The 14321-nt window shown below is 44.4% G+C and overlaps 2 protein-coding genes across 3 annotated transcripts in view; one reads left to right on the forward strand and one right to left on the reverse strand.

Moving 5' to 3' along the window:
• The window catches only part of LOC138826170 (DNA nucleotidylexotransferase-like), a 120787-nt gene that overhangs the window by 41282 nt on the left and 65184 nt on the right, over window positions 1–14321 (forward strand). The gene's annotated exons all lie outside the window — the stretch shown is intronic.
• The window catches only part of LOC138826171 (B-cell linker protein-like), a 49775-nt gene that overhangs the window by 6263 nt on the left and 29191 nt on the right, over window positions 1–14321 (reverse strand). Inside the window, exons 5-14 of the mRNA XM_070021314.1 lie at window positions 12437–12593; window positions 8964–9127; window positions 7746–7824; window positions 6716–6787; window positions 5507–5576; window positions 4566–4593; window positions 3786–3828; window positions 3061–3145; window positions 2272–2303; window positions 397–473 (exon numbers count right to left, since the gene is read on the reverse strand). Of these exons, the coding sequence (XP_069877415.1) occupies window positions 397–473; window positions 2272–2303; window positions 3061–3145; window positions 3786–3828; window positions 4566–4593; window positions 5507–5576; window positions 6716–6787; window positions 7746–7824; window positions 8964–9127; window positions 12437–12593 (807 nt within the window). The remainder of the gene's footprint in view (window positions 1–396; window positions 474–2271; window positions 2304–3060; window positions 3146–3785; window positions 3829–4565; window positions 4594–5506; window positions 5577–6715; window positions 6788–7745; window positions 7825–8963; window positions 9128–12436; window positions 12594–14321) is intronic.

Here is a 14321-nt window from a genome sequence, read left to right on the forward strand (position 1 = left end):
CAGGAGGGTGAGATCTGAGGATCGTGGTTCAAAGCCAGCCCAGGCAGGAAAGTCCCTGAGACTCTTATCTACAATAAACCAATAGAAAACCAGAGTGGTGCTGTGACTCAAGTGGTTAAGAGTGCTCGCCTTGAGCTGAAGAGCGCAGGGACAGCTCCCAAGCCCAGAGTTCAAGCCCCATGAACAATCAACAACAACAAAAGAACAATAAAAGCAACACATTTCCTTGCAGGTTTGAAGAAATACTAATTGTTATTCAGGGCATCAGGAATACCAATCAGAATAAACAGAGCAAACCAAAACCAAGGCTCTGTTCTCAAGCCTTACTCCAAACTCTTTTCAGAAGACATTTCCACTTATGCAACAAGCCACTGATACGAAGAGCTCATGTCATACCTGAACTGAAAAAGTGGGATTCGATGAAAAGTTAGGGGATGGTCCATCCACAGACGGGCTTCCCCCTTCTGGAAATCCTGAGAGGGATTTGGAAAACACCAATTAACTTTTCCTGTTTCTTTTCTTTTTTTTTTGCCAGACATGGATCTGAACTCTGGGCCTGGGCAGTGTCCCTCAGCTCTTCAGCACAAGGCTAGCACTCTACCACTTGAGCCACAGCACCACTTCTGGCTTTTTCTGCATATGTGGTGCTGAGGAATTGAACCCAGGGCCTCATGCATGCAAGGCAAGCACTATACCACTGAGCCAGCTTCCCAGCCCCAACTTTTCCTGTTTCTTGAGCAGGTACTACATCTATACTGCACTGCTGTGATGGCTGCTGTGGGGGACACATACCAGAAAAACTGTTCTCAAAGTATGGTCTCGGGATTCTGGGAAGTATCCCCAGATTTTGGGGGAGGATACCAGAGGCCTTTATTTTTTCAATGATTTATCTTTGTGATCTCTACTTTCCTTCATATATTTCCGAGAGACGTAACATAATATCTGTAGTGAGTGATAGGAAAATCCAGCAATCTTCCTTACTCAAGGCAGTAAAGAGATAGGAAAACCTGAGATAATGCCCCTCTTCCTACTACAATTCTTATCGGGAATTACTTATTTTCCACAAAAATATGTTTTGCTACCATGCAGTGAGTTATATATTATTTTAGGTAAATGAGGTTTCCAATGTTTCAACAGCTTTAACTCAATATATTTAGTGTTAATAGGAAGAAACATGTAAAGCAAAGTTCTTTAGGTCTGCAGAGTGAAGTGGTCCTGACCACTAGGCCTAGCAAGCATTCAGCCTTGAGTTCAAATTCCAGTATCACCAAAAAGTTACTAGACAGCTAGATAACTAACTAACTAACTAAATAATAAAGTGGTCCTGAGACCAAAATGTTTGAAAATTGCTGTCTTAAAGGCATAAACTCCCTTAAGTTTACAGCCTAACTATACAAACACTGAAACAGAGAAAATACATAGGTATATTCGTAGTTGTTGGTTTTTTGTTTACTTATTCATTCTTTTGTTGGGTTTAAATTTTTAAATTATTTTTTTTGTTTATCTGGTACTGAGGAATCAAACTCAGGGCCTCATACACACTAGGCAAGCGCTCTACCACTAAGCGACATTCCCAGCCCCTTGTTCATTCATTTGTCCTCCTTTCTTCTGTCCCTTCTTTGTATCGAAGCATTTGGGTAAATAGCAGCCAATAAAACACCAACATTCCCTCCCCTCCTTACAAGACTGTCATATTTTCCTTGAGGGAAATTATCCACATATTTGCCCTGTCTTCTTTGTAGACATGCTTGACAACCATTAAAAATGTATTTAGAATTTAATAATCATTTATTGAGGACTTACTATGTACAAAGCACTATCCCAGATATTGCTCATATGTTATTTTACTTATTTTATTTTTTGGTGCCAGTACTAGGGCTTGAACTCAGGGCCTTGCACTCTCACTTGGCTTTTTTGCTCAAGGCTAGTGATCTACCATATGAGCCACACTCCTGGCTTCCTTACTTGATCTTTTCATTTTGAAAACAACTAAAGGGGTCTTACTTCTTTTACTACAAACAAAGATGTCCAACCAGTAAAATAATCAATGTGAAATAAGATTAAAAAAAAGCAAAAAATGCTCTCAATGATTACCTTTCAAAATAATCCTATGAAATAGCTATTGTTGGCACCATGTTAGAGATGGAGAAACAAGCAGAGACACTAAGACCACAGCTGAAAGTGACCCCTGGGGAAGAACCCAGGTCTGTGAGATAGCAGTCCAGCTACACCTCTACCTTGTGGCCCTCATTGTGACTTCCCTGTACTTACTTGGCAGAGGAATCGGTTTCTGAGGGAGAGGTCTGAAAAGAAGAAGTTAAGATAAATTAAGGGGGCAAAGCACAATATGATTTTGTTGGTGGTATTAACATGGACAGAATTATGAAGAAACTCATTACAAAGGCTAATAAGACATATCTCAAGTCAGGAGAGGAACCAAAATCTTAAAAATCAGCAAGATTATGCCTTTTAGTTTAGCGAAAGAAGGAGTCCTGACTGAAGTGTTATAGTTAAATTAAATCCAATAATTGACCTGGATAATAGGTCTCTACAGTACAACCTTGCTTAAGACGTAAGATTTAATTACAAAGCAGTGACTTATTGGATCTTTATGAAGCACTAAAAACTAGAGTCACTGTGCATGCCACTAAGCATGCGTTCATTCCTACAGCAACAGAAGGATAATAATAATTATTTGTTTGTTTATTGTTGAGGTAAGGTTTTTCTGTATGGGGGAGGGACTGGCTATGTAGCACAAGTTGGCCACAAACTCACATTCATCCTTCCTCAGCCTCCCAAGTGCTGAGATTACAGGTGAATACTACCATATTGAGCCGGAAACTCATTTTTTAAAAAAGTGACTCCCTAGTTCAGTCTGCTAAAAAGGGCTCAAAAACAGTCTGGTCTTAGTAGATGAAGGAACCCAGATTCAGTTTCCAGTTTTGTTTAGTGGTACTGGGGTTTGAACTCAGAGCCTTAGTGCTTGCTAGGCAGGAGCTCTACCACTTGAGCCACATCTCCATCCTAGAAACTTGTTTTTAAAGAGAAAAAGAGTCTTACTTGAGGGCAGGCGGAAACACTGGTGACTGGATGGCTTCTTGTCTGTGGCTAGATCCTCGGTGGCGTTCAGCAGGGATAGGCTTCTCTTGATTGGGAGAAATCTTATATTAGGATTAGCGTGAAATGTTTATCTCCATCGGCAAACCCAGCTGCATCAGCTTAGTAGGACCATGTTTGGTCAGATGTCTTCCCAAGAATGTCTTCAGCAGGATGTGATTAGTTTGTGCACTTGTCAGCCTTGTACACCGCAAGTGCTATTGGGATCAGGACTCCTACCTAGCAATGTTCATGGATTCTGCATCTAGAGGGGGCTGGAGTTTAGAGTTGCAAGGTTTGACATCTACAACACAATTCACCTCTACTTTCTCTGTCATTTCTCTGACTTTTCAAAATTCATGACCTCGGCTGAGCTGTTAACTCTTAAGATATGTGAATGGCTCTTAGCATTCAGATTTGTGGGGTCTTGGCACTTTCTTGTCCATCCTACCTGTCCAGACTGCAAACAGATATGTGCTTGGCACATGGGCTGCAGCCCTACTGAAGATCCTGCTTGGTGAGTCCAGGTCTGAGCTGGCTTTGCTACACATTATGCGTTGCCAAGTGAAAGACTGTTTTGTTTCAAGAACTCAATTTTATATTTCAATTAAATCAGGATTCCACTTATATGCAGACAATTAAACATTACTTTCAGAGAACATGCTTATCCTTAGAATAAATAAGTTTACCTTCACAAACACTTGACGTGGCCTGTTGAGAGGCAACTGGAGTCTATACAAAAGAAAAGGAAAGGCAGTGCTATTCAAACGAGCAGAACATGGAAATACATGCCAAAGTAATACTATTTTAGAAAAGTGTTGGTCAAGTTTTCTTTGACAGATAGTTGTCCCTTCACTCACACACAGTTCTAAGCCCAACCAGACAACTGTCCAGAAGTGTCCCTTGGAGGCAGCTTGAGCATCAACTTGCTCTGTTAACAGTGGTGCTTGTGCAGTGAGCAACTTGCATCTAGCCTCACCTTGTATGTTTGCAAGTGATTGTCAACTGCAGGCTTCTAGTAGGTTCCAGGCCCAGATGGACTGCCTTCCATGAGGGAATGGCCTAGGTTCACCAGGTTCTGGCAAGCATCTGAGTTTTGACTGAGTCTGTGTGCCTGATAAGACACTGGCCTGCCATTTGCTCCAGGGTCAACAGGCTGGAAGTGGACACAGGGACTTTCCTTGGAAAAGGCAAGGTGTTAAGAGGCCTGGAGCCTGGCTGTTTGTTTTCTGATCTGTCTGCATATATTTAACAAAGGAGCTGCCAGGGTCTAGCAAGAAGAGCTCCTTCTAAGTATCACCTACTGAGCTACCAGAGGATCTGGAGTCCTCGCAGCTGTAAGGACAGCAGCTTCAATAGCTAAGAAGGCTATGTTCATGATAGCAAGAAGCATTTTCAACCTTAAATCAATGAATATGGAAACACATGGCAAGAAATAGGAAGCACTTTGAAATGGAAAAGTAACTTACTATCTTCAATGGGGTAGCTGTTTTCCTCCTGGAGAATAAAAAGAGATTGGCTTTGTTAAACCATAATGAAAATGAAGTGAAGTTGACTACCATCTTATTGACAGATTTAAATAGGATCACATCTATAATTTTAGCTACTCAGGAGTCTGAGATCAGAGAATCGTGGTTCAGAGCCAAGTTGGGACAGAAGGTATGCTTTAAAAAAATAATGCATTGAGCCAACATTACAACATTCATTGTTTGCCAAGAGCTTTCATTTGTCATAGAGCTTGAACTCAGGGCCTGGTGGACTCTGTCCCTGAACTTTTCTGCTCACGGCTAGCACGCTACCACTTTAAACCACAGCTCCACTTCTGGTTTTCTGGTAGTTAATTGAAGGTAAGAGTCTCATGGATTTTCTTGCCAGGGCTGGCTTTGAATTGTGATTCTCAGATTTTAGCTTCCTGTGTAGCTAGGATTATAGGCATGAGCCACCAATTCCCAGCTTGTAAAGAGCTTTTAAATCCAGTAAGCAAGAATAATTTGTGTATCACTTTGGAAAAGCACCTTGCCACTGGTGTTTGAAGTGCACACTAGCGTATGTGCAAACATCATGTACATTTATTGCATATCATTTTTCTGTTTGCAAGAGCAGTAGAAGAGGAAAAGAGGAAACCTGCTCCAAGGACTCAGAATCATTCAGGGTCCTCTGAAGGTGAGGGTATCTTGCAGAAACTTGGTCAGTATACTCAAGATTTAAGCAGAAAACTTGGTCAGTATACTCAAGATTTAATTGAATGTAGTTAGACTCTTAGCTTCCCATGTCATCAGGAGCTACCCTGGTCCAATGTTCAGCCTGCTTGAGGGGGTGAGGAATGTCCATTGGAGGTTCCCAGGGCAGCAGGTTCCCAGAATTCCATTCGTCCAGTCTCACAAGGTTTCTGCCTACAGTGATAACTCACCCGACCCTGGGCAGTGGGGATGGCACTGAGGGTGAAGATGACTTGGAATCCCAGGCTCCGCTGTTCCGACCTGCACAAAGACAAATGAGGGTCCATCGTGGTGTTCTGTCCTTGGGTCTGATGGTGTCAGAGAGGCTGGTCTTTCCAGCAGACTCACATTTTGTGTTGCTTTTAGTTCTGAGGCTATGGGGCAAACCTGTTGCTATATTTAAAAATAGTATGTACTCTTAGAGGAGGCAGTGTGTAAGAAAAACTTCTTTTTTCTATCCAAGTAGTTTTGCTTCCTTCCAGTTAATCTTGTGAGAATTGTTTTTTGAAAAGTTCCTGCTTTGGCCCAGAGGCTTGACCCTTGTTAATTACATTTTAGTTACATCCTTTTCCTGATGCACTTTAATTACGACATCTCATTAAATGCCCCTTAAATTTTAGTTACATCCTGTTAATTGAGCCACATCCTTTTGCAGGTTGTGAACCTGAGCTCAGCCAGGGAGTAGCCCACCTGCTCTGTGCTTGCTTGACAAATTTTTGCCTGATGGCATACTCTTCTGCAGAAGTTAGCTTTGCCTTGTCAAGTTCCTTTTGAGTTGATGTCCTTATTCTTATACCCCAACATCCCAAGCTGTTTCTTCCATCTGAATAGCTCTGAAGGACTTCTTATGTCCACAGACAAGCCCAGAGCCCCCTGATTCAATGGAGCCCCAACCAAGAGCACATACCTTATGTGTATACACTGCACAGAAGATGACTACAGATGGTGTTCAGAGACAAACAACTTCACACCCACCACCTCCAAAACAGGCACACATCTTTATCTGGGACTCTCCACTTCAACCCAGTATATCATTCAACACAGTACCTCACCTTACTGGTGGAGAATGTTCATTAGTTCATTTCTGAGGTCCTAGGGCCTTTGCTTAGGGCCCACATAGGCAAATTAGGGCAAGTGGTAGACTATTCCCCAAAGTTCACCTTCAGAAGTCATCCATGGGACAGAGCACCCTGTCCTCTGCTCCAGGCCTCCCTCCCCTACCAGTAGACAATGCTAATCTTTATGATGGAGGGAGGGAGAGACACAGGGTAAATCCTCACCTAGAGATTGAAGACAGGCTTGTAGGGAGAGACCAGAGCTAGGCCAGTTGCTCCCCTCAGCAAGGTGCTCTGCTATTTGGACACTGTTAATCAGTGAGATAAGTCACACAAGTACTTTACCTGAAGGTGTCCCCGGAAGAGGTGTGGGCTTTGAGGAGCTATTTGGTTTGGTCGATCTGTTCACCAAAGGAGCTTAAATAAACACATACAGAATGTTTACAGAAGGTGGCTCACGCCTGTAATCTTAGCTACTCAGGAGGCTGAGATCTGAGGGTTGAGGTTCAAAGCCAGCCCGGGCAAGGAAAGTCCATGAGACTCTATGTAAGGTCCACTCCTGGATGGCTAGCAGACTCCACTCTCCTCACAGCCAAGTCTCCACCCAGTACCTGCGTTACCTAGGCAACTGGAACACCTGGAAGAGGTCACATCTGTATCCGCTGAGGTCACATCTGAATTTGATGTGGCCACACCTTTCCCCTCCCATACCCTAGATAAGGCCTAGCCCAGGCCTAGACTCCCTCTCTCTGCTCTTTTCTAGCTCTTTCTCAGCTCTTTCCTTCTCTTCTCTTTCCCAGCTCCCTTCTCTTTCCTAGCTCTCTCTTTCCCACCTCTTTCCCAGATGCGCTCTTTTCTAGCTCTTTTCTCTCTTTTTTAGCTCTTTTCTTTCTCTTTCCCAGCTCTTTCTCTTTCCCAGCTCTCCCAGCTCTCTTTCCCAGGCCTTTCCCCACCGCGTGGAGGACCAAGATGGCCTGGTGCCAGCCGAAACTATGAATAAACCTACTCCTTACCTGAATACCACGTGCTGGTGCTGTTCTTACTCAGCTACCTCTTTTTAAAAAACCTAACACTCTAATCTCCAATAAACCACCAGAAAACTAGAAGTGGTACAATGAAGAGGTGAGGGACAGTACCCAGGTCCAGAGTAAAAGCCCCACACTGACAAAAAAAAAAAAAAATACAGATAATTACAGAATTCCTGTTTGATGCGGGTGCTCTCTGTTCTGGCCAGCGGGGAAGTGGCATACTGAGATGCCAGAGCAGACAGTCCTGGCATGGTCCCTTCTGAGACTCTCCATGCTTTCCCTGGAACAGCCTTGAATGTCCTCACCAACTGCCAGGAATTTCCAGGGGCTTCCCACTGCAAACTCACCTTTTTCAGATGGAAGTGGACCGCTTTCTGTGGGGTGAATATAGTTTTCATTATCTTCCACAGGGACCACATAATCAGCCTAAGAGAAATGTAGAGATGAATGATGGACTGTTGGGAGGACTGATTTTTTTAAAAGAGAAACCTTATTGGGCAATCCTTCACATAGGATTGTACTGGAATTTGCTGGTATGCATCGTATTTGCATAAAACCAGTGGCGCCTTCTTGTGTATTTTACGTGATCCCTAGATCATGTAAATGGGATCTATTACATTACATAAATGGGAATGAAAATCATTGTAGGGTTCTGGAAGTAATGGCCAGAAAAAAAGTGATTATAGTCAAAACCATCAGTTTTACAAAAAGTATTATCAGTCCGCAGCTTGTTGAATCTGTGGATTTAGAACCTACCGAACTGGAAGTAACTGTTGTCAGAGTTGCTCAATCATCACCACAACCTAATTTTAGAACATCATCACCAAAAAAATAACTCTCCCCCCCCAAACAACCTTGAACTCATTGGTCACTCCCTGACTCCTCCCTCCCCTGATCTAATCAACCACTAATCAACCCATCTCTGTCTCCACAGATTTGCTCTCGCAGAACGTTGCATATACTTAGAAACCTAGAAAAATCCTTTTAAATTATTCATTTTTTTAAACTCTGTTTGTTTTGCTATTCCTGGGGCTTGAACTCAGGGTCAGTGCATTGTCCCTGAGCTTTTTTGCTCAAGGCTAGTGTTCTACCACTTAAGCCACAGTTCCACTTCCCGCTTTTTACTAGTTACTAACTGGAGATAAGAGATCTTAACATTTTTATTCCTGCTTGTCCTTGACTTTCTTTATCCTATCTAAAAGTTCAGCTGGATTAAAAAAAATTCTTTCTTATCTTGGCCTCCCCTCTGCCAGCTACACTGCAGCCTCCTCCACACTCCTCCACTCTGAGTCTGGGCCACCTCAGGGCAGCTGAACCCCACCTCACCTCCCAGGGCTCCATTCTCAGCTATAAGAAGTGGAGAGTCTCCTAAAATCCAGTGTCTTTTTGCATTCTGTGCCTGAATTCATATCTTGGAGTGTTTTTGCCAAATGATGACAGAAATTACTGTGAGCCTAACAGTTGGTGTCTTCTTTCTGTCCCCTGCCACCTTATTCCTACCCTGAAAGGACAAGCGTCAGCAGGCAGCCCCAGCCACCTCCTCTCTGCATCCTGTTTTACCTTACCTCGGCCTCAAGGAGGCCTCTGGGTTTGGGTGGGACTTGAGGCTTCTGCAGAGCGGTGGAGGCTGGCATAGTGGAGGCCAGCCTTGTTTTAGCCGATGGCCAGCTGGGTTTACTGGGAAGGGTCTTGCTGAAAGGTGGGGATTGCCTCTGGCTTGATCGATTATCTAGAGCAAACAAAAGAAAACACTGAAAAGGCTCTGAATTGTGTCTTGAGTGGGAACCAGGGAGATATAGAAATTGCAAATCCTGGGAAGGAGATGGGTAGGGAGCTGGTGGCTCACGCCTGTAATCCTAGCTACTCAGGAGGCTGAGATCTGAGAATTGGGGTTCAAAGCCAGCCTGGGCTCTTATCTCCAATTAACCACCAGAAGACGGGAAGTAGCGCTGTGGTTCAAGTGGTAGGGTGCTAGCCTTGAGCTAAAGAGCTCAGAGACAGTGCCCAGGCCCAGAGTTCAATCCCCACAACCAAAAAAAAAAAGAAAAAAAAGAAAAAAAAAAAGAATTACAAATCCACCAGCATCCCAGTAGCTGCAAGTGATCAGTATGATATTCCTTACAGAAGCAAAGTGAAAATATTAGGTACAGCCAGGCACCGGTGGCTCATGCCTGTAATCCTAGCTACTCAGGAGGCTGAGATTTGAGAATCATGGTTCAAACCAAGCCTGGTCAGGAAAGATGAGACTCTTATCCCCAATTAACCAACAGAAAACTGAAAGTGACACTGTGGCTCAAGTAGTAGAGCACTAACCTTGATCTGAAGCGCTCAGGGGCAGGGTCCAGGCCCAGAGTTCAAGGCCCACAATCGACAAAAAAGGAAAAAAATTAGGTACAAAACTCCGTCTAATTGACCTTGATAACAACCCATGATGGGATCAGAAAGGGAGGAATAGAAGGTGGTAGGCTTGGGAGAGCTGACAGACCAACTCGGCCAAGCATAGTGGACAAGAGCAGCCCGGAGGCTTAAGGAGGTGAGACTCAACACCATTTACACACTATAACCACCCTCTGGAGCTTTAAAATTGCCCAGGCCTGGGTTCTACCATGTTTGAATATCTGAGATGAGGCCCGATGCCACACATTTTAAAAGTTCCCCAGGTTTAGCCAGGGGCTGGTGGATCACACCTATAATCCTAGCCACTTAGATTTTGATCTGAGAATCAAGTTCAAACCAGAGAGGAAGGTCTAACAGATTCTTATCTCCAATTAATTAGCAAAAAACATTAGTGGAGATGTGGTTCAAGTGGTAGAGCAGCAACCTTGAATGAAAATTCAAGCCCAAGTACCAGACATACAAGAAAAAGTTCTCCAGGTTGTACAGGAGTTATGAGGGGGTGGCGATCACTTGTCTGGATCAGCCTATAAATTCCTTCCCTTAGTGACTTCCCTTAATTCATGGAGAAGCTGTGAGATCCCCTTAGTCTAGGACCATCCATCCTCTCCAGCAGGTGCCAGGGAAGGAACTCCAGGTCTGAAACCAGTTGGGTGTGGGTTCTGTCCCCTGTCCTGCCACTTAGCCTGGGTCTGTAGTTATTCAGCACCTCTAGAACTCATTCCCTTGTTTCAAAGCTGAAGACACAGAGCTTCACCTTGGAGAGTTGTTGCAGGGATTAGAAAGACTGCAGTGAATGCAGTGGTGTGGTATACCTGTCTAAGAAATGGAACTAATGTTATGCCAGGTGATGAGAGCTGCAGAACTCCAGTCTACCCACCTGTGCTGGGAGCCCAGCTTTGATTTGGACTGGACTACCATGGGAAGTGCTTAGCACAGGAATAGCCTGTGTGTTCATATGGGGACAGCACAGTTGCTTCCTCCTGTGACAGTTCCCAAGACACCCTTGTTTGTCAGGCTCTCCAGGTGCCTACTCTGCCCTCCACCTTTGCTGCTTCTTGTCCCAGGCCTGCGGTTATCATCACATTTGCTGTGCTTACGCCCTAGCCTATCTGCTTGGCTGTGCCTGTAATTCTGTCCATTTTATTTGTAGCTCTTCGAGTGTAGACTTTTTTTTCCTTTTTTGTTTTTGTTTTTCGTGCTGGGTATTGAACCCAGGGCTTCAAACCATCATTTGAGCTACTTTTACCCCTTTTTGATTTTGTTTTTGAGAAAGGGTTTTTACTAATGTTGTCCGACTGGACTCAAACTTAAAATTGTTTCTCAGGTGGGTGGGGTCACAGGTATGTGCCACCATGCTTGGGTTAAATTTCTTAATGCAGTATTTCATTCCATCAGAATTAGCAAAACACAGAAGACAGGCTTTGAAGAGTATGTCCTGAAATGAGCTCCTTGACCAACTAAATTGTGTGTGTGTGTGTGTGTGTGTGTGTGTGTGTGTGTGTGTGTGTGTGTGTGTGTGTGTGTGTGTGTGTGTGTGTGTGTGTGTGTGTGAAGTGGGGAGTATGTATGGCTATCATAACCCCTCCTTCCCCTGGCCTGGGTTGTTGAAATGATTGAATGAGGTTTACCAAATTCATGGGCAGTATGTGTAGCAGAACGGTGGCTTTGAAAACTGAGGAGTCTAGCTCCCATACCAGCCCACTACTTATAGAACCTTGGCCCAGTGAGCTCACCCCTCTGAGGCTCTCCTCCTTCCTTTGTAAAATGGAGAGAACTCCATGTAGGTCACAGCAGTAAAGCACCACATGGTAATCTAAAAATTCTAGCAGTTTGCTGCTGTGCCTGCTGCTGTGCTTAGCATAAATCTGGCTTAAGGAAGTAGGTGCTCAATAGATCAATTGTGAATACACACCGAGTTGTACTGCTAGCCTGGAAGGAGGCAGCTGATAGCGGTGAGGAAGGGCCTGGAGGCCTTTACCTGGAGGAGCACTCCAGACAAATAATGCAAGCATCGCCCTCAGTGCTCACACACTTACTCTCCTCCCCTTTAGGCACCTATGGACACTAGAATACAAATTTCTTCTTGATGGACAATAAAAAGAAGCACATCCCACATTCAAGGCCAGACCTGAGCTGTGCTTATTTGACCTCTGAGGTGAATTCTAGGCCTAGAGGTCCTTGCCAGCAACCTACTCCCAGGGAGACCCCACAGTCTGAACTCTTGAGGATGGGCCCTTCAGCAGAGAAGGAAACATCAGGCTTAGCATTGTGATCATGGGTGAAAAGGCACCCATGTTCTGTGTGAACTTCCTAGGAGAAATTCCAAAACCTGGCATACAAGAAGTCAGAAGAAAACTGGGGACCAGTCTTAGTGTTGGTTTTCTGTGGGTCTAGGGGATGGAACAGGGGCAGGGCAACCATCAGGATGTACTTTTCTTATTCATTAATCTATGAGTCATCTATTTATCTTTACCAGTTTTCAATGTTCCTGGTTTACATGAGCCCTTCCCCCTAGGATGGGAAAGTTTCACCACTTGGGCTTCGTTCCCTATGGGCACCATTTGGACGTATAAGCCCCAAGGTGGACACACCCTCAGGCCTTCCCTCTGTGATCAAGACATGGGGTGGGGGATGGCCTTACCTACATACTCGCCCCTGGTGAAGGGCAGAGCTGGGTGGATGGTCCTCATCTCATGCTCAGCGGGGGGTGGCTCATAGCTATCATCCCCATTCTCCTCCGCAGGCATCACATACATCTCTGAGTCCGAGTGCTCGTCTGGGTTTTCATAGTCGCTGTCCTGCAAATGGAGATACCATCCTCAGTCCCTGTGCTCACTCAGCTTGAGAAATCAGAACTGTTTTCACAGTGACAGGACCAGGAAGCTGTAGCTGGGGTAGACTTCAATTTGCAGGATTAGGCAACTGGTGATAGGCAAAGCCAGAGTTTCCCACCTCCAAAGCCCCTTGCTTTGCCCACCACCGTGACCTGGAGAACAGGTAAACTCTTTAATCCCCAGGGTGGCTAAAACTACAAGTGGACAAAGAATAGCAGATGATAAAAAAAAAAAAAAAAAAAAAAAAACAAGCTCACACCTGTCAAACCACCTACTCAGGAGGCTGAGATCTGAGGATCACCCTTCAAAGCCAGTCAAGGTAGAAAAATCTGTGGGACTCGTATCTCTAATTAACCAGCAAAAAGCCAGAAGTGGAGGTGTGGCTCAAGTGGTAGAGCACCAGCCTTGAGCAAAAAAGCTAAGGGACAGCGCCTAGGCCCTGAGTTAAGTTCCAGTACTGGTATAAAACAGGCATAAAGCAACCAGGAAAAGGACATAATAAATAGAATAGTGATGGCTGAGGATAAATAGGAGGGAGGAATGTTGAGGAACAGACAGATGCCTGGGGAGGAGGACAAGCTGGTCTTTAAGCAGAGCATCTCAACTATGTGTTGAACTGTGTTATATTATAATGCACTCTGAACTTGTTTTTTTTTTCTGTTTTCCTTCTTAATACAAATTTGCTAAGTCTACCTTTATTAAGCCACAGTCATATGGTCTGAAAGTTTGAAGAGTGCAGTAAAATCTTCTGAGCCTTGCAACTCCTCCTGAGACACCAAGAATAACCCACTTTCTTGTGCACATTCACCAGAGAATTCATATTGTACTATTTGTGCATGCAGCACAAGACTCAAGACATAAGGGGCTTCTGTGTCCACAATCTTCACTGCTCCCCCTGCCCCTGTTCCCACAATACAACATCCAGATGTGGTTTTCCAATCAACAGGACATCTGCTTTTTTTTGGGGGGGGGGGCTGCCTCCTTTCACTTGTAATTTTAGAACGGGAATTAGATACCAAGCCTGGAAGCTTCAGAAGCAGCCTGCATTCCTCCTATGTGTGCTGGAGATCCACTAAAATAAAAATAATGGGGAGATGTTTACTCAGTCCTTGCTGTAGGTGGTATCTTACTGAATTTTGAATGTCTGACTTTGAGGCATGTTATTCCCTCCTTTTCAGAACAATTTTACTTTGTGTTTTTCTTTTTCTTTTCTTTCTTTCTTTTCTTTTTTGTCAGTTGTGGGGCTTGAACTTTGCGTCTGGGCACTTTCCCTGATCTCTTCAGCTCAAGGCTCTACCACTTGAGCCCCACCACCACTTTTGGTTTTCTGGTGGTTAATCAGAGATAAGAATCTCATGGACTTTTTTGCCTGGGCTGGCTTTGACCCACGATCCTCAGCTCTCTGCCTCCTGAGTAGGTAGGATTACAAGCATGAGCTGCTGGCACCCAGCTTACTTTGTGTTTTCTAAGTTCTTACCCTGCCATTTTTGTACAGCAAGCCAGTTCCATTCTCTTTACTCATCCCGGGATTGAACCAACCCAACTTTCTTTCTTGGTCACAGGTGTGATACAAAGCTGCTACCAGCAGGGGGTGATGTTTCAGCATTTCTGGGAGATCAACTACCTTTGGGCTCTTGGAGGAACTCCAAGGCCAAGTGACTCACAGAAGGGTCCCCTGCCCCCCCCCTTTTT

The sequence above is a fragment of the Dipodomys merriami genome, unplaced genomic scaffold (genome assembly GCF_024711535.1).
Source record: "Dipodomys merriami isolate MVZ:Mamm:240054 unplaced genomic scaffold, mDipMer1.0.p SCAF_14, whole genome shotgun sequence".
Classification (NCBI taxonomy): domain Eukaryota; kingdom Metazoa; phylum Chordata; class Mammalia; order Rodentia; family Heteromyidae; genus Dipodomys; species Dipodomys merriami.